At 33.1% G+C, this 21,945-nt stretch overlaps 1 protein-coding gene across 1 annotated transcript in view; it reads right to left on the bottom strand.

The window, feature by feature from the left end:
* The window catches only part of LOC149804401 (2-oxoisovalerate dehydrogenase subunit alpha, mitochondrial-like), a 68,114-nt gene extending 47,456 nt beyond the window's left edge, over positions 1 to 20,658 (bottom strand). The window contains exons 1-3 of the mRNA XM_089939790.1: positions 20,424 to 20,658; positions 14,651 to 14,809; positions 4,208 to 4,403 (exon numbers count right to left, since the gene is read on the bottom strand). Of these exons, the coding sequence (XP_089795916.1) occupies positions 4,208 to 4,403; positions 14,651 to 14,809; positions 20,424 to 20,534 (466 nt within the window). The 5' untranslated portion in view covers positions 20,535 to 20,658. The remainder of the gene's footprint in view (positions 1 to 4,207; positions 4,404 to 14,650; positions 14,810 to 20,423) is intronic.
* Between the last annotated feature and the right edge of the window lie 1,287 nt (positions 20,659 to 21,945).

Here is a 21,945-nt window from a genome sequence, read left to right as displayed (position 1 = left end):
AATCGCCTGTTAGTTAATTTTATACTATGAAGACCAGCCTGAGCATCAACAACCCATTCAGGATGATCTTGTTTAGCTCGAGTTGTTAATTCACGCTGTTGTTGTAACGATATTGGTGTGGATTTAACATGGATATGATATCCTGAATTTATTTCGAATAAAAAAACTTTATCACGTTCACAATTGCATAATTGTGTGAAATAATCAATATATCATTAACGATTATTTTTTTGTCCATTATCATGAACGTTCCTTGTTTATCCATGTAGTTTTCGTGGATTATTTCGCACTTGTAGTATGAGTCAATATCGAAGACCGGATAACGCAATCTGAATTTCGGTATAATTTCTGTCACAGACAATTCGTTGTTGAATTTATCAGCAACTTGTTCAAAATCATCACTGGAAGAAAAACGTAGAATTTATCAAAATGCTGGATTATTATTCCACGAAGATAGTAATTATCGGAAGAACTTCATAATGTTCATAACGCATCTTTTTTAGTTGATACAACAACAGAGTCTTTTAATGTATCAACGTCAAATACTGAATAATATTCACGCAGAATATGATAATTAGATCCTGCTAGAGACTTAGTTCTTCTTGAGTATTATAACTGAATAAATCTTCGTAGATAAAAGCCGGATTGTTTTCAACGCACACATAACTGTTTTTGATATTTTGCTGGACCGGAATAGTTTGTTGCACTATTTCGACGCTGCTCGATCTTCTTTCTGGACAAAAATCTGTAACGAGGCCACACATAACATCGCAAATATGTGGTGGTGGGTTGATTTTGTATATCATATATTATTATACAGTTAAAATATTTATTTAAATAAAAAATTGATTATGTCTAAATTATATAAAAATGCCATTTCAACTTGGTCAGAACAACTGCAGATGGCTTCCTGAAGGATCATCTGAAAGATGTAATAAAACATGTCGCGGTGAATACTGCGGATATCATAACCAGAGCGTCAAACGAGGATCAACTGGTCCTAAACTGTGCTTGAGTTGCAAGAGAGGTTTGCGAGGCAATTCTGAGATACGTAACAACTGCGGCAGAAACTCATATCGAGCACTGCTGGCATATTACAGAAAAAGAAAACCAAAACATTTCACATCGAAAGAAAAAGCACCAACTGCGGAAAAATTTCTCGAGATGCATAAAAACAGAGGCATCAGTGATGGGGAAAGTGTCACATAAAATAAATTTTCCTATAAATAATATTTTATGTGACAGTTTCCCCAATGCCAGATTAACAAAATAAATGTTCCATCGATAGATGATGGGAAAATATTTCATCGACAGATGATGGGGAAAGTGTAGGTAAGTCTATAAAATATAATTTTACCTACACTTTCCCCAACTCAGATTGGTAAAAAAAATATTTCATCAACCGCACAGGAGTTTATAACATCAGATTAACAAATTATCAGGTATTTCAATGATCTTCCAACCATCAAAATACCTCTCTAGGATTTTTTCAATTGACAAATCCAGGTCAAAATAACCCCTGAAGATCATCGTTTTTTTCTGATCGTTGATGCACACAATCATGTTGTTGTGGTAAATATCGTTCAAAATTTATATCACCAGATTCATCCCAAAATTCAGATTTGTCGTCCCATGGTTCAGATTCATACCAGATTTCAGATCCATCCCATGCAGGTGAGCTCATTATTGTATAAACTTAATTTAATAGATATCATTTTGATATATGCACGTGGCTGATTCAAGGAACAACTGATCAATGTAACAAAAGATGCCGAGGAAAATATTGCAGGAAACACAATTATATTTTATCAAAAAATCCTCATGCTCGATCATGACATTGTGTTGGATGCAACAATGATGTTAGAGGATTATATCAGATTTGCAAAAACTGTCACGGAGATCAATACAGAAGTCTGATGGCATATTACAATCGAAGAAAGACTAAAGATCCTATAATGGAAAAACCACCATCAGAAATAGAGTATTATTTGAGATTGATTGACAAATCAATCAGTTGATGATCAACGATGTTATGATGTGCTTAAAGGTTTTAATGAAAACGCGCGATTACTGGATGACGATGTCATTAAATTTATAACCGACATTGATGAAGCACCATCTGTAGATGATCTAGATGGATTTATTAATAATTTAGTTGTATACGATGATGTGATGCTGGACAAACAATCAAATCCAGCTAGAATATTTTCTCAAGGAAGACATAAAAGCACTGATGCGATATATGTAACACAACGGTATACACAAATACCAAAAGTAATCAGGGATAACTGTAATGTTTTAGTTGTGTTTAATGGAGTCGATACATATACGTTGCGCAATATTCATCAAACTTGGTGTAGCGGAGATACGGATATAAATTTCGAAATTTCTTTTCACGAGCACAAGCTACTCCGCATGGATTTATAATGATACATTTACATGACCCTAGAACAAGATATCATGTGGGTCTCAATAAAATATTTGGATAAATTAATAGCAGCAGGGAGGGTGCGACCTCGCATTGACGTTAATCGCATAAACAACGTACATAATAAACTAGAAAAAATCACCAACGACAATAAAGTTATATTAATTAGAAAAATTCCGGAGAGATTTTCTCAGTAAAGTGTCGACGCCTTTTTTAAATTTTGTCGACACTTTTCTTTTTTTCGATCATTTGTACGAAGGCTTATTTTCGACATTTGGACGTTCCTACAAAAGGTGGGTTCGCCCTCCCTGCTGCTTCATTCTTATCCAAAATGTACCTGTTCAATATGTTTGACAAAGGCTCCACACTTACCTGTAAATCTTTACCTTTAATCCTTACCTTGTAGGACTCTAGCTTTACATCTATATTACCTTTACTTTTCTGGAACTTAACCTTTACTCTGCACTATATAGCCAGGATTGTGCTGATGTACCACAAAATAAAATCCTAACATACATTCATACATGCCATCTGGTAAGATTATATCAACACCATTTTCATTTTTTGGTGAAACTACATGAAGAATGTTTCAGTGGAAATCCAGTGCTAATACAATAATCTGTGGAGGAGAATTAGCAACAACAACATTTTCAAGATAGGCTATCACAGCCATTTTGTAAGGTGAAACTGGCAACAGTTTTTAAAAAAAAAGAAGACCCAATTACAATTAGTAAAAACTATTTTGATGAAGAAAAAAAAAACATGTGGATACAACAATTTTCTTTTAGGACCAACTAGGTATCACCATAAGTCTTTTAGTGAAAACCCATATTTACACTATCAACGGTTTAGAGCAATTTGCAATAATTTTAAAAATGGCAACCATATTGTAGGTCAGACTACCAGCACTGCCATTTGGGATCAACTGGAAAGCACACAAAATGATTCTGTGAAAAATCTCATGATGATATTACCATCCATTCAGGAGTAATAACAAGATCTGCAAGAATAAAATCCACTGATGCCCAGTCGAGACATCATTTTTATTTAGGGACCACTAGACCTCAGGATAAAACTGTGAACCAAAATTCATGATTTTTCTCACTGAAGTTTTTGTGAGAAATAACAAACTTATTCCAATGGATTGCCAGGTGGCAGATGGATACTGCAAAGGGTCTTAACTTCATCAAATTTTCAACAAAAAATAGACATTAACAACTTAACTTGAGCTAGGTCTCCTTAAAGTAAAGCCTCATGCTTGGTTTTAAGCCATTAATTCTACAAAAGTTACTTGGTAGAAACTAAATTTTTGATGGACATAAGATGATGGATAGACAAGGGCAGTGCAATATGTACCCTCCATAGCCATTATGGTGGCAAATTAAAGGGGACTTGTGACTTTTGCTCTTTAACTGAATTTTGCTATGAAAAGCAAATAATAACTTAATAATCATTTTGTTAGTTTACTATATCTGAGATTCACAATGCAATTTTTAAAAATGCAGTAGGCAAGTTGAGAAAGGTTGTTGTTGAAAAAGACAATTATGGGAATGCTGGGTAATTTTTGGTAACAGGATCAAGTATGTTAGGATATTAAATGTATACTTCTTTATGGTGGCAATGTTGTTTTATCATGATAACATGTTGTTTTCACTTTAATGAAATGAAAGTTCACTCTGATTTTCAGATTTCAACTTCAGGTTCTGAAAACCAACTGTATTTCATCCCCAGTTCTGAAATGTTACAGATATCCCTGAATCATGTTCACTCATTTCCTACCTGCCTCTCTGTATTGTCCAAAGACAAGATCCTTTGGATTCAGGGCTGCAGCAGTCCCAATGTGTGTTCCCTCCTCACCAAAGTTTGTCATGTAGAATGAGATTCTGCCCTGTCTCTGAGATTCATACAGAATCCGATCCATTGTGTTTAGCATGGTCATATCCTTGTACATTTTTATCACTGTCTCCTTACTCAACTGCAAAAGATTCTTAAATATTTCAGTGCTAGTTTTACCTCATAATTACAAGTAAACATCAGAAGGGAACATAAGCCAAAAACATAAGCTTTTTGGTTTATTAACTAAAGTGCTGCACTTAAGAATGGCAACTGCAATAAAAGTTGTGCACCAGTCAGTATGAGTTACGTTGATAGGCCTGCAATAAAAGTTGTGCACCAGTCAGTAATGAGTTATTTATAGGCCTGCAATAAAAGTTATGCAGCAGTTGTTGCATTGATAGGCCTGCAATAAAAGTTGTGCACCAGTCGGTAATGAGTTGCAATCACGCTTGCAAAAAGATTTGTGCATCAAGTGATAATCAGTTGCAGGATAAGTATGACAAATAAATTGATAACCCTACTGGTTGAAATGCTCATATTTTACTATCATAACCTCTACTTCCTTCTTATAATCATAAATTCCTACTGAATTAATGCATGTGTAAGATTTATTTATGAGTATTCCGAAGTCCTTCTCCCATCAAAAGTTCTCCCCGATTAAGAAGGCATGACTCCTACTTGAAACAAGTTTTTGTGTGATTCTAGAATAGTCATCAATTAAATAATATATACTATTTTGTCACACATATCTTAAACACAAACTAGTACAGTTAAGCATGCACACATGGTTATGTGTATGGGTTTAAATATATTCCTTGTAACACGGCTAAAAGTAGTTTAGAATTGTACATGCAAATGTGACACAACTCATTAGCTGGACATACACAACACAAAGCAAGTTTAAATTTGATAATTACTCTAGAATCATACAATAACTTTTTTGAGTTTTGAAGAAGTATGACAAGTTAAAAAAAGAAGAGTTATATTTCAAGTTTTCATCCTCAAAGGTTTACCGGGAAGATCACAAGGACCTATTAACTCAAATTTTTACATACTGGTTATTAGTGACACATGCAAGTAACTACAAAGGACAAATAACATGTGTAATTTATGACATTATAATTTTATAATCACTATAAAAAAAAATTAATCTTGTATAGAAATGAGCATGACATTTGTTTTTCATGGTCTCTAAAGATAGTGTACTACCCATGAGTGGAAGTAGTTAATGGGTTACAGAAGATAATTAGTGCTAATCCCATATATATATGGGGAGATCACTACGTCAGACTGCCACCTCTGTGGACAGGCAACATTTTGCTTTCATAGCTAATATGTTAGCTTCGGAGGGCTGTATTTGCAACACAGTGATTTTACTCTAAAGGTATTATGACTGGGTTAAACCTGTGAAGAAGAAATGAGTGCATGATTATAACTTAAGTGTACATACTTTTAGGTTTAATATTTTTTAGATTTACCATGAATTTTACATTTTCATTGGAAATACTCCCACTGAGTGTCGAAGAGATTAAAGTGACTTGTCTTTCTCTTTTCAAAATAATTAACTCGCTTTAATCCTTTTACTAATTTGAAAAGTGATGGCGAATTCACTGAATATTCTCCCCAGAATATAGTCTATGCCATGAAGAAATTTTTAACTGTAACACAGCTGTTGTCAATTCTTATTGCTTATGATTTTAAATTTCTATTTTCTCGATTATAAAAAGTGCTACATTTCAACAGTTTTAGATGATAAAATAAACTGCTTTTTTTTCCTATGTGAATCTTTCTTTGTGTGTATATATATATATATATATATATATATATATATATATACTGTATTTATGCTGACATACAAAGTCTTTCTTTATTTCAAATTCTGATGCTGATCTTGTAATCTGTAACACTGACATATATTTAGCAAATGATTATAGGAAAAATGAATGCTAAGTGTTCTTTAGAAATCTGTATGTGATTTACATATGAGTCATGACATAGGTCACATGTTTATGGTCAGAAAAATGAAACTTATATGTATACATGTATGAATATAATGGTTAAGTGTGTCATATTTATAACTTGATGCAAGTAATATTTCAAACTTAGCAGCACAAAATAGTCACTCATTATTCAGAAAGTTCAAATATGGGTTCTTCTGAGCTACAGGGTAATTTGTGCCCTTACCTGATTTGAGGATGTTTGATAATATAATACTAAATATTGCTCAGTTACTTTTTGTCCATGTAGAAAGATTATACTCAAAACATGTAGGAAATGCAATATTAAGTGGAAAGAGTGTCATGTTGTTCAATTATTAGGTTTTGTCAACAGCATCTCGTAGTTTTTCATACCATCTTTCAGGATTAAAAGAACCATACTTATGCATAATGTCCAAACTGAGAAAATCAGAGTATGATTGCTTTCTTCTTCCATTTTTATTTGAAATGTGATGATTCACAAAATAAATGTCAAAAAGGTGAGAAATCAAAATACATATAGGTGTTGTTCTTTCTAAATTTCAAAATAAGACATCTGAACATTATCATGTTGGGAAAAAATGGTGACTTCATCAACTGATAATTTTCTGCCAGATTCTTCATTGACCACTCTATATATTGGGTTATGTTCAATTTATTAGGTTTGACCACTCTATATTTGGGTTATGTTCAATGCATTAGGCTTGACCAATCTATATTTGGGTTATGTTCAATGTATTAAGCTTTACCACTCTATATATTGGGTTATGTTCAATGTATTAGGCTTTACACTCTATATATTGGGTTATGTTCAATGTATTAGGCTTTACCACTCTATATTTGGGTTATGTTCAATGTATTAGGCTTGACAACTCTATATTTGGGTTATGTTCAATTTATTAGGCTTGACCACTCTATATCTGGGTTATGTTCAATTTATTTGGCTTGACTACTCTATATTTGGGTTATGTTCAATGTATTAGGCTTTACCACTCTATATTTGGGTTACGTTCAATGTATTAGGCTTTACCACTCTATATTTGGGTTATGTTCCATTTATTAGGCTTTACCACTCTATATTTGGGTTATGTTCAATGTATTAGGCTTGACAACTCTATATTTGGGTTATGTTCCATTTATTAGGCTTTACCACTCTATATTTGGGTTATGTTCAATGTATTAGGCTTGACAACTCTATATCTGGGTTATGTTCAATTTATTTGGCTTTACCACTCTATATTTGGGTTATGTTCAATGTATTAGGCTTGACAACTCTATATTTGGGTTATGTTCCATTTATTAGGCTTTAGCACTCTATATTTGGGTTATGTTCAATGTATTAGGCTTGACAACTCTATATTTGGGTTATGTTCCATTTATTAGGCTTTACCACTCTATATTTGGGTTATGTTCAATGTATTAGGCTTTACCACTCTATATTTGGGTTATGTTCCATTTATTAGGCTTTACCACTCTATATTTGGGTTATGTTCCATTTATTAGGCTTTACCACTCTATATTTGGGTTATGTTCAATGTATTTGGCTTGACAACTCTATATTTGGGTTATGTTCCATTTATTAGGCTTTACCACTCTATATTTGGGTTATGTTCAATGTATTAGGCTTTACCACTCTATATTTGGGTTATGTTCCATTTATTAGGCTTTACCACTCTATATTTGGGTTATGTTCAATGTATTAGGCTTGACAACTCTATATTTGGGTTATGTTCCATTTATTAGGCTTTAGCACTCTATATTTGGGTTATGTTCAATGTATTAGGCTTGACAACTCTATATTTGGGTTATGTTTCATTTATTAGGCTTTAGCACTCTATATTTGGGTTATGTTCCATTTATTAGGCTTTATGACTCTATATACATGGTCCCCACGCTTTTCTAAAGATAAATTTCCAGGACGAAATTACTTTTTTCAAGGTTCACATATGACCATTACTGAATGGAATAAATGAACATTTTAGATTATAAAACATGCATTTTCTAAATCTAAAAATGTTTCTCTTTCAAGGCTCTCCAAAAACATCGAAGTCAGAAACGATGATCATGTACGAAACCACAAAATGAATCACACGAAACAAGTTTGATTATATTGATATAAATTAGCATGTAAAGTCATTTCAATGTACAGAATAAAAATTCTAACTTTATTTTTGCTGCATTATGTTGCTAAGTGGGAACAACATAATGAACATAAATTGTTTTGTTTCCTTTCAAAACTTTAATTCTAAAGAATTATATAGCAACATATATATATATATATATATATATATATATATATATATATATATATACATGCATATGCATCTTATAGAAAGTAAAATTTCCTATTACAGTATAAAAATACAATAAATGCGAATAATTAGAAATCTTATCTTGTAACAAAAAGAGTTTAACCCTGAATTTATCTGAGCCAATAAAATCCCAAACAAGATTTTTCAAACAACCTAATCTCCTTAAGACAATCTGATTAAAAATCCATCATTTAAAAACATTTTCAAAATGGTCGATTTAAATTCTGACAAAAGACCTTCAAAATTATATACTGTTGTATAAACAAGGAATGAATTTTCTGTACAATCAACCTGTCTTTTTGTAATTCATTAAACCAGTCCCCAACCCTGTATTGATACAGGGGCTCATGTCGTTTTTTAATATATAATACAAGGGACAACAATTTCTCATTTCAACTCTGAGATTCAACAATTTGGACTACAAATTTGGCTTTAAATGAACAGCAGTCCATTTTCTAATCCTCTGAATATTCCCATTCCATTTTCCATATTTGGACAATTAGGTTTGTGTGTGGGGTCACTGCAACTGCGTATCGAAAATTTGGAATTTGCTGCCACTGTGCGGTAGCGACATATGGTAGTCGCTTACCAGCGGACCAAGAAAATTTAAACTTATGCTATATCGACTCATACCTGCACGAAATCAATAGGAAAATGATTTATTTTCTCAGAAATGGCAAGTACATGTATTATAATTGTTATGTCTTTAATCTGCTGACAGACAAGACAAAACTATGTCATAGATGAAACCTGACCCAGTACTCATTACTTGTCACGTGACTTTCACAAATCTCAAATAACGACATCGGAAGTCCAATAGTCACATGATATCAACAACAAACTCCTTCATAATGTTGTTGTACAGAAATTCAATTATATTAAATGAAAGTCAGATACTTTCTGTAAAACCAGCAATCTGGCCAGTCTGATTTATCAAGCAGAGATCACGTCAATGTGGTAGTCACGTGATACAACAAAACTCCAAAAGTTGTTCTCGGAATATATAAATATGAAGAATTTTGCGTAGTTTCATTTTTCGCATTTTATTACAACCAGTATATGACTTTCATTTTAAAAAAAAATTTCTTTCTGTACAATATCTGAAAATGTGTGTTGTTTGGTTTGTGTACTCATACGACTAGCAATGCAAGTTGTGAGTACCGGGTCATATTTCATCAACGACATAGTTTTATCTTGTGGTTCAGCAGATTAAAGACATAATGATTTTAAAATTCCTTGGTTTTTCCTGACTTTTAACAACATTTGCAAAATTCATGGACTTTTCACGGTCGGGAAAAAAAGTATAATTTCTCATGACTTTTTCCCCGATAGCGTGGGAACCCTGTATTTATAAGTTATGTTCAATGTATTAGGCTTGACCACTCTGTATTTGGGTCATGTTCAATTTATTAGGCTTGTCCCCTCTAAATTTGGGTCATGTTCAATGTATTAAGCTTGACCACTCTATATATAGGTTATATTCAATGTATTAGGCTTGACCACTCTATATGGGTTATGTTCAATGTATTAGGCTTGACCACTCTGTATTTGGGTCATGTTCAATTTATTAGGCTTGTCCCCTCTAAATTTGGGTCATGTTCAATGTATTAAGCTTGACCACTCTATATATAGGTTATATTCAATGTATTAGGCTTGACCACTCTATATTCGGTTATGTTCAATGTACAGTCTAGCCATTTTATCTCTATTACGTTGTGGATATAAAAAAATTGGCAACATAACCAGATCCTGATATATCAGGGTCCATAAGAATCAGTAACATAATTTTAAGGATGTTCTTGACCTTTATTACGGTCTCTTACTATTATGTTTACTGAAACTTTGCTGACAAACAGATCATAGTTTTAAGATTAATTATTTCTTTATCTGTATAAAATTTTACTTTAGTAACATGAGTTGTGGTTGTATAACATTCAGACTATAACTATATAGCAGACAATACAAAAATAACAGTGTTGTTAATACATTACTCATGAGTGAGTACATGTAGTTGCACTGTCTGAAATAAAGGTACAATATGTACTCTATTTTCTCTTTGAATCCCAAGGTCAATGTATATTTTGCACTGAACATATCAGTTGTAATATTCCTCAGTAGATAAAATAACCTTACCGCCGAGGAAATAATAATAAAAAATACAAACTTAACTAAACCTGACAACCCCAATGTAAGCAAAATGGATATGCCTGTGTCTCTGCAGACAGAAAAAAAAATGATATACAAATACCTACACACTGCTGCCATGAAAATTTTCAATGGAAATTGATATAATACACCGTCATGTGTTGCTATAGTTAAATAAACACTCAACTTCACCTAAGACATTGTAATGGCTAAAAGAAATGATTGTTTTTTCTTTGGAGGGGGTATTCTTTGTTTTCTGACTTGGGAAAATTATTATACTCAATACATGTATTTGTATTAACATAAAAATGATTGATTTTTTTTTAATTTTGTGCCTTGAAAAATATATTGAGATTAGTATGATCCCACATTCCTTTCATATAAGCATTCCCATTCTTATCATTTGCTATTTGTAAATTAATAATCATTGGTTACTAGGTATGTCACCTTCAGCAGGATGACACTTGAGTTTCGATCTCAGCTCAATATAAAGTCAATGCGCATCATTCTGCTGTATTGTCTATACCTACCTTTTAAGAGTTTCAATTTCACAAAATTAGGACTGTACTTTTTTAAAAGTATTTTCTTTTGTTAGTGTTGACTTGTGACTAGCAGCAAAATGTAACTGACCAAAATTGTGCGTGACAACTGATTGCTTTTGCTGATCATTTTTTAAAAAAAATTCTCTGTAATGGACAATAAAAGTTGCACTTCGTTGAAGTAAGCAGATCCAGTATGTTACTTTGTACCGAAACTTACGCCTGACGTAATAAGATTATCAACTAATAGGGGTCAAGATAAGTGGGGCAAGTGAAATGACATGATACAATAACATCGAATAAAATCAGTCTGTGTAAAAAAAATTTAATCCACTAAATATGACCAAAATTACATTTAACTCCATGTGATTGTTTAAATATACAAAATAAATGTATTGGGAAGAAAACTGACTTGAAATGAGGGATGTTTTTGTTGATCTTATGCCATAACATCCAATTGGTATACTGAAATTGTGGCTGTATTTGATTCACTTTTTCTTCACATTTTCATCTTTTTCTTAAAAGAAACTTTTTGTGCAAGTACACAAGCAGTTGATGAGAATATTCCCTTCATTGAAAGAATATACAGTTATATGCATAAACAGAAATCTGTCAAATAGCAATGTCCAAGTAACTATATCAATGAGTTTTATATACTAACCGCATTTACATATTCTTTGTTGACAACCATACATTAATTAAGTCAGTAACAGAAAATTACAGAGACAACAGGTTTAATGCAGTATTTGAAACTTCAGCCGAAGTATTTATCCATAGACAGGACTTTATAAAAGTTACTGAGACATTGGACAATCCCAATCTGAAGCTAAAATCTGTATTAATGGATTTAAAGTCTGACATAGTCTGTACATTTTTACAGTGCTTTGGTATATTCTTCATGAAGCTGACAGGGCCATACTGGAATCTCATCACCACAGGCAAAGTAATAAATCTAGACCTTTCCCAACATATTCTGGAAATGAAACAGTTCTTAGAACAGTGTATGGAAACAAAATGAACATTGGTCACCAAACGACCCCTTAGATATTGGAAAGGTCAATCATCATCAAAGGTTAACTGACTGTCTGTTTTCAATCAGACCAGAGGTCTGTTGTTGAAGACATCATAACCGTTGCCTCAGCTATGGTTGCAGTAATTGACAAACAGCTGACAGACTTTCTTGATGGTGGAAAGTTCCATGTCAATGCTGAAACAATCAGTGAAACGGAAGAACAGAGAACAAATTTTGCGCATCTTAGTAATCTTGGATGTGAGCATCACTTTGGTCATCTGGACAGCAGTCAGAGGAGGCGACCTAGTGCATCAATGCACCACCATACATCTGTACAGTTGTTGAAATGGAACAGAATTCCCATGATGAAGTGGCTAAGTGAAATGAAGCCTGATAATCGTCATAACATTATGCTTTCGGCAAGAAAAGGTGGTTGGGAAATGCAACAAGACCACATATCAAATGAAAAAAATGTTGTGTCTGAAATTCACAAAGAAATGGTCACAAAGAAAGGCAGAAAAAGGAAAGGATCTGCTCTTGAAAGGAGAAAAAATAATCAGCGCAAAGTTTCAGACGATTCTCATGACATAATGTTTAAAGGATTAAACCACATGTTCAGAGAAAATGAGTATGTGGCAATTGCATATCAGGACCCTGGTATCCTGATATTGTTCAAATAGTAAAGGATGGTCAAACAGCAAGTGTTAAGTTCATGTCACCATGCAGAAAGAATGGGTACTTTCAATGGCCTTGTAGGGTAGACAAACAAACTGTTGACAAGCAGTTTATTCTGACAAACAAGTTTATTCCCGATTGCCTAAATTCAGGTTGACAATGGTTCATCAGTTTTCTGAAATTGGAAAGCAGTATGAAAACTTTAAATGTGCATACTTTTAATAAAAGCATGACTTGGGCTGGAATATAAAAGGTGTGGTTGTGCACAGATGCTGGTTTTATATGTTTACGGTACATTTTATTGTCAATTCTTCACTTGTTATTTTTTCTTCTATAAAAGAAATTAGTGACATTGTTTAACATCACAGTATGTTTTAAATTAGGTCTTGCAACATTGTTTCAATGACAATTATGAACAAACATTGCATTTCTGTTGGTTTCGAATTTGTTTTACATACATATGAACTATTGCCAATGTGACATATTTGTATTAAGTTAACTGTCATAAAAGTTGTAAAATGTTTATATGATTTTCATTTATAAATGAAAATATTGAAGTCAGACAAACGATTTAATGACAGCAATGAATTCAGCAGGAAAAATGCAATCAGAATATCAAATTTCATAATAATATCTCAACAAATAACAAAGTTATAACATTTTATAGGAAATAACAGTTTACTTCGGTTCCGTGACTGCCACATAATCTGAATACATTTATATAAGACATAAATTCTAGAAATTTGTAAAAATTTTGGAACTAAAAAGTTGCATAACTTTTTTTTCTAATAGATATTTTAAAAAAATAAACTTTTGGAATGCTGTTCAATAGATCTAAATAAAAAATCAAGTGTTTGCAGCTATTTCAATATCAGAAAAATGACTAGGGTTGCTACATACAAACAAGATTTTCTTTAGTTAATTCAATGTTTTCTTTGGATACAAATCTCAAAATTCACAAAAATAAATGCATCAAGAGCAAATTTGAAAAAGCCTGATTGTTACAGGTACAACAGTTATATTCAATTGGTGCTGAAATTTCACAAATATATTTAACTATTCTTCCCATTTTAATTGCAATTTGAGTCAAATTCAGTGGATAACACTTTCAAAGTCATCGTATGATACCATGTTTGCTTTTCATTTTACGATTAAAATGTGTCGAACATGTTAAGTACAATGTCTACATAATACATTCATGTCAATAATTCATATGTAACATCCACATCATTTTGTTTTTTTTATTTTGGAGGATTCCTGACTTGTTACTGGTTTCATAATATTATAAATGTGCTTTGTAAGAGATAGACTGCTAATTCCATAATGTTAAGATTGTGTTTAACTTGAAAAGTATTTACTTATATAAGAAGTCTTTTATTCCAGTTTGGCTGAAGTTTTTAATGGTTATATGTATTGATTATTTTAGTTTTTAACAGCTTTAACATAATCCATGAAATCAATATTTTTTTGTAAATACATTGCAATTAAAATTCTGTCTATGTCACACTGTCAACCCAAACATGATCTATAAAAAAGGGCTGAAATTAACCATATTAAGTCAAGCAGCTCTCTTACCACAAAATTAAAGCAGACAGTATGATTTTCTCAATTCTTAGCGAAGTAAGTAAATATAACAAGTTCTTTTTCCACATATATGGTCGAACAGTGCAACTCAGAAGGACCCATATACAATTTCAGTTTCAAAGAACTGCATATTCGGCACTTACCCCCGGATCCTCACTTGGGTCAACAATTTCTCCCTTTCTGTTCATCACCCTATATACAGGGATTCCCTCCATTTTCTCTGGCCAAAGAAATTTGAGTTTGTGTGCAAACTCTGATTTGGAGCCTGGAAACTCAGGCCTATCTTCGCTAATGTACTGGGCCTAAAAATAAGATTAAATTAGGTTAAATATAATGTATTAGGGCAATTAAAGTCATCCTGTTTATAAATAATGAGCATTGAAAAGAGTTTTTGAGCAAGAGAAGAATAATAATGTAATCTGAACTTGTTATATAGTATATGTGACATCAAATGCCTAATTTTTTATGTGCAAACAAGGAAAACATTTGGAAAAAGGAAAAATATAGTTGTACTTAGTATTTGTGAAGTTAGTAAAATGGGCTAAGCACACAGAGCACTCCACCACCATAAGGCCCTTCATTATAACACCATTCCTGCTATAAGGCAATTCATTATAATACAGTTCCTGTTATAAGGCCCTTCATTATAACACAGTTCCTGTTATAAGGCCCATCATTATAACATGGCTCATGTTACAAGACCCTTCACTATAACATGGCTCCTGTTATAAGGCAAGTATGGTCATGAGATCATTACTTTATTGTAAAATTAGATGTATCAATGTCCAACTTCTTCTTTACGATGCCCTGAATTCTACCACTCACACATGATTCTACTTGCAGCATGACAGAAATACAGAAATACTGTTTTAAAGGCTGTCTACCACAAATACTATTTTATAAGTGAAATCTGCCACTTTTGCAAATTAGAAGTCTTTTTTTTTAAATGTTCACAATAAGAGTTTTTTTCTCTGTGCAGTTTGATCCACACATTACTGAAACCAGTCAGCACCAGCCTACTTGGCACTGGAACTGTTCAACCAGTGCAACGATGGGTGCAATGAAGCATGCTAATCTGATTAAGAATTGTTACTCAACTGCAGACATTTACACAAAAAGCTGTAAATAAATTATCATATTGTTATAAGTTGGAGAGTTTAAGGCCAAGAGTGGGATATGTATTCATTCTAGAGAAGTGATTTTAAAAGGACAGATTGACCAAAAAATTATCTCAGCACAAACACTTGCGTAAATATTTATATATTTTGTGTTGTTTAATTCTGTGTTTTTCAAGATGTCTTAAAAGGAATATTTAAGGGAAGTTATTAGTTTTGGTAAATTCATGTCAAAATGCTAAAATCAAGCTTAAAAATATTAGTCAGTTTAGCAATGCTTTGAAATCAGAGTTGAAGTCAGTGCAGGTGAGTAGTCAAAGTCTGGAGTGTACATTGCGTGTTTCATACAAAGAGGATTTTAACACAGCATATGGGGGAAGAAATTATATTGCCTGGCACATTCAGACACCATCTCATAGCAGAAATCTGGACCATAAAACTACTGTCCTTCAGGCATTAGGATTGTAAAGAAAACTAAAAATGCTTGTGTGATTTTTGTTTTAAAATCTTTGCAATGAACTATGAAATACTTAACTCTTCCTTCTTCATTTAATTGACTATATCCTGACTCGCATTAATTACCGGTATTACTTTAACATTGCCATCAGAACCTGATTCATGTTCAAACCTTGCTGTATTTTTATAATATGAATGGAATATATATTTATGGCCAAAAATATGTTTTGTTTTCAATCCTCCTAAAAGGCATAAAATGTATGTCGATAAGAAATCTTACTAATTTAGAAGTCAATCGAATGATTGAAATTTATGTCGATCAGAAAACTTATTGATTTAAAAGTCAATCTTATGATCAAAATGTATGTCGATAAGAAATCTTACTAAATTAGAAGTCAATCTAGTGATTGAAATTTATGTCGATCAGAAAACTTATTGATTTAGAAGTCAATCTAGCGATCAAAATTTATGTTGATTAGAAATCTTACTAAATTAGAAGTCAATCTAGTAACTGAAATTTATGTCGATTAGAAATCTTACTTATTAATAAGTCAATCTAGTAATATAAATTTACATTGATTAGAAATTGTACTAAATTGGAAGTCAATCAAGTGATTGAAATTTATGTCAATTAGAAATCTTACTAAATTAGAAGTCAATCTAGTAATTAAAAGTTAAGTCGAATAGATATCTTATCATTTAGAAGCCAATCTACTGATTAAAATTTTGAATTCAAATATCTGATGTCCAGGTTCCATCACAAGTATGACCACTGAATGGCCATTGGACTTATGTTGGTATCTATATACCAAAATAAAGCAAACTGTATCACCTGTCATACAAGCTGTTCTAAAATGCCATGTACATGTGTATTTCTGCCACCAGAGCAAGTTAATTGTGCTTATTAGTGATGTACAAAACCTATAATAAAAATAATGCTGATTCATGTGTCATTCCCTGTCCAAATCCCATTCCTGTGTCAACTTTGTGTGGATGCTGGTAAGGGAATATCAAAGTCCAAGGTATTAGCCACTGGTTTAGTTATATCTTAGCAATTTGTCCATACAAATTACATTTGTTTAAAGACAGCATAATTTTATCTACTCTCCAAAGCATTCAAAATGATCACTGCCAGCGTCATACTGAATGTAACAGTATAAGTCACACAGGCCAGGTAGGCACTAAGTTCCAACTATTTCAGTAATGCCTGTCATTTCTTTTAGCCAATGTGGGTATGTGAGAAAGCTTGCCAGTAGCTTGTCATGGGTTGGTGGTTTTTTCCGGGGTTTTCCCGGGTTCATCCTCCACTATTAATACTGGCTGCCATGTATAGCCTATTGTGTGCTGAAAAATGGTGTTAAACTCCACAACAACAATGGCAATAAGCCACTTTGTTTAGTTCCTCATATATCCATATTCTTTTGGAAGGTTATTATTTACACACCATGGGAAATATATAGAGCAAAGTCAATGTTAAAGTACATAGTCACGTTTGACCATTCTTAATCTAAAGGTGTGATCCAGTACAAGCCAGACTGAATGTCTCACTGTGATGTCACAATGAAAGCTGCACATTTTTGGGGAGAAAAAAAATCATAGTGTCCTATTATGTCATCAGTCTAAAGCATGTAGCAAGAGATGACTACTTTATTGTTTACACAGATACCCAATATGTTTGATGCTAATGTTGGTCAAAATCATGCAAATATGATTTCCAAAATGAGCAGAGAGCTGAAAGTGACAGTCTAACCTGACTCTAAAAATCTGAAAATTTAAATTTTCTCTGATTCTTAACTTCTCAAAGATCTAATTTATAAAGATGTATATACTTTGCTGAAAAGAATAATTCCCCCACATTAAACAGGCATCTACATTACCCAAAAGCATCACTGTAAATGAAAATACCATTAAGAACATGAGGGGATGGGATAAAACAGTAATTTCTCCAGTTATAGACCTTGCATCTTATTATATATCTAAGGGGCCATGCATTTGAAGAGTTTAAACCACCCATCGTCTTCATTCCAAATATAATGTTTTCATAATTCTAACATATTTTAATATCAAGCTTTCATCCAGTACCTGTGACTTTTTAGTATGAAAATGAAGTGGTATAGTGGTGAAGTGTAGGATGTTGAGCAAAATAATGACAGTGATGAGTAGCTGTTCCAACTCAATCTTTTCTTTTGCCCATATATATTTTTCCTACACTAAAATCTATTCCAACTGAATTTCTGAAATTTACCATTAAAATTAATGAAGTCCCAAATTTTCATACATCATTACCTCCCTCGAGTAAGGCTAGGTTGCTGTCATATGTGACAAAATACTAAAACAATACCTACCTGCCACTAATTGGTTTATTGATTGCGGTTATATAAAGTAAAAATGACAGATACTTTGCAGTATACCATCACAGACTCAGATCAAAAACAGATAAAAGTTGAATGTTTTTCCTTTTTTTATACATTTAAACAAAGATACAGAAAAATGGGATCTCCACTCTATACTGTGAAAAGCTTGTTAAGTATCATGAAGAACATTCAGACCGTTGGCCATACTGCTCATTCTAACTGCATTCACTTATCTTTTTCACAGAAACATGTAAAATGGGTTGTGTTATATACATGTAAATATATAGAGTGGATTGTGTCAAATGTATGTATGTCGAGTGGATTGTGTCATATGTATGTAAACATATAGAGTGGATTGTGTCACATGTATGTAAGCATGTAGAATGGATTGTGTTAGATATGTAGATATGTACAGTGGATTGTGTCATATGCATGTAAGCATGTAGAGTGGATTGTGTCAAATGTATGTAAGCATGCAGAGTGTATTGTGTCATATATATGTAGTTGTTGTTATAAGGTTTAACGCCATTTTTCAGCACAAGATACATGGCGGCCAGTATAAATGGTGAAGGAAGAACCAGGAAAACCCCAGAAAGAACCACCTACCCATGAGAAGCTACTGGCAAGCTTTCTCATGTACCCACACTGGCCGAGCCTGAGACTTAGCCACTCGGTGCACTGGTCATATAGTATGTAAATATGTAGAGTGAATTGTGTCATATGAATATAAGCATGTACAGTGGATTATGTCATATGCATGTAAATATGTAGCGTAGATTGTGTCACATGCATGATTTTCCTGGGTTCTTCCACCACCACTTATACAGACTGCCATGTATTGCCTATTGTGTGCTGAAAAATTTAATTAAACCCACAATACCAACATATGTATGCATGCATGAAGAGTGGATTGTGTAATATGTAAGTATGTATGGTGGATTGTGTCAAACATGCATGTAATCATGTAGAGTGGATTGTGTAATATGCATTTAAATATATAGAGTGGATCATACCATATGTATGTAAGCATGTAGGGTGGATTGCGTCATGTGCATGTAAGTATGAACTGCTCATACTCCTTGTGGAAATATGATCTAAAGAACAATTAGAATAGGGTGCTAATTATTTTTTTCAGCTGGTGTTTAAATTCAACTATACCAGTCCCCATCCTTCCTCCTCCGATAAACATACCCTGCTTTGTATTTACAAGAGCATGCATTAAGACCCCATTAAAATAATGTCTGTGAGGTCATGTAGGTGCATTTAATCCTATTAAATTACATATTGATTTTTGTTCCAAAATTTAATATTAAAATTATTTAACCATTCTATTCAATCTTAACTGTTGAATTCTCTGCACTTTAACTGTCATAAAAAAAATGGCATATGAAAATTACTGATCACTACGGACTTTTACAATGGCAGCCAGGTACTAAACAGGGTTAAATAAAAAGAGTATGCCAGGTCTATCATATAAAATAACAAGGTAGTACAAATTTGTTTTCAACACATACTGCTTTTATTGTCACCTCACAGCACAAAATATATCAGATTTGTAGTGGATCACACATTTTAGTTGACCTCGTCCAAAGATGCCCACATAATACTGATTCTGCCATATTTACTTCTTTGGGCATATAAATAATGACCTTCCAAAGGAATAGTTATATGAGAATCAAAATAAATTGCTATTTAAAGGTATGTGTAATCAAATTCTAAAAATAATAATAATACCCATCACTTAAATAGTCGTTTGTAAACGCCTACACGACCTGTATGACCTTTACTATACCGTGATCTACTCCATATGATTCTGTGATCGTGTGTATAGCTTAGTGCAAGAGGGATGCAGATGATGAAGCGCTTCAATTGAAACTAAAATAGCGCCAGCCATTTTCCTGAAAAGCAGTAAAGCAATAAATCACAAAAGTTGACTAAAAAGATATTAAGATAATAACGGCAACGTGTAAGCTGACCGACAGTTTGTTTACCTTGCTCGCCAAAACTCGAGGTGGTTTAAGAAAATGTTGCGTCGAAGACAAGCAACACGGTTCATGGAGTTTCAGAAAGGTTTTGAAGGCTTTGCTTAATAAACGGTTCATTTCTGATACAATTAATTAAAAGATATTATTATGTTTATAATGCAAATCATTTAAACCACATCAATGGAATGTTCAGATTGTCGTACAAATTATGTCCAAGAAAACATAAGGTTCCGATTGCATTAATCTCAATCGAGGCACCTCTAACTATCCTTATTATCGGCAAACAATGGTTTAGAGATAATTTCGTAGGTAGCGGTGTTTTACTTAAGTGCCATGTCTACAGATGCTCTACATATATTCTGTACGTCTGAGAGTATGACAGGTGTCAGGTGAATACGTTTGCATTCGCAACATGCACAGTTTAAAGTATGTTGGCATACCTCTACGCAGTGCCGAATTTAGACATAGCGCGGCCCTATTTGGTATAAAATAAATTTGAGTGCCCCTTCAGACTTTGAGGTCCTAAGCTGTAGCTTGTTAAACCTAAATCCGGCACTGCCTCTATGCTACTTTTATTGACTGTGGCTGTAATTTCTTTACACATTGTTCTTGTGGAAATTCTACACAAGCAAAAACAAAAACGGCTGCCACCATCTTTAACAGTTATTAAAACATGGAAAACAAACTTTGCCGCAGTAGGCAATACCAAGTTCTGAAAGTGCAGTGAATGAATTATAAATCATATAAAAAGTATTTAAAAAATGCTGTCGGCTTGTTTCTTTACAATTTTTTTTTTTGACGGTGGCCTAGTGGTTAGAGCGTCTGCCTCGGATGCGGGGGTCGTGGGTTCGATCCATGGCCGAGTCATACCAAAGACTTACAAAAATGGTACTAACAGCTGCCTCGCTGGGCGTTCAGCATTAAGAGGTTAGTGTTAGGACTGGTCGACCTGGTGTCGGGATAATGTGACTGGGTGGGGCATCATGCTACATATCTGCGGCATGATGCCCCAGTGCTAGACATCACTATAAACTGCCACACGACAGACATCGTAGCGATATGACTGGAAGATTGTTTAAGCTACGTTAAAAATCCTAAACATATCACATCACATAACATAACATTTATTTTTGAAGCTCAAAAGTGAAAATAATCGAGCGGAGCTAGTAGTTTTCTTGGATAGATACAAATTTGAAGTAAGGCCAAGCTGTACAATCTATAATCAAATGTACACCCATCAATCATACACCAAATAAACTAAATTACAACTTCTTTTTTTTAATTAGAAATATCTAAGATATACACAGTTCTTTTTAAATAGCTAGTATAAACAGTGAGGAAAACATGCGATTTTTTTTACTTCTTAAAAACAATGATGGTGCAGAATATGACAAAATGGTGTCGGCTGTAGCGTGCACCTGAATTCGTATGCGGTGCAGGGAACCAGACTATCTTCCATCAAGCCTATAACTCGAGGGCGCTCAAAATACTTCTATATTTAGCATAGTTATATTTTTAAAGAAAAAAA

Source organism: Sinohyriopsis cumingii, chromosome 2, assembly GCF_028554795.1.
Source record: "Sinohyriopsis cumingii isolate HCF-2022 chromosome 2, ASM2855479v2, whole genome shotgun sequence".
Taxonomy (NCBI): Eukaryota; Metazoa; Mollusca; class Bivalvia; order Unionida; family Unionidae; genus Sinohyriopsis; species Sinohyriopsis cumingii.
Note: the sequence above shows the minus strand (reverse complement) of the source record. Positions and strands in the feature narration are given on the sequence as shown.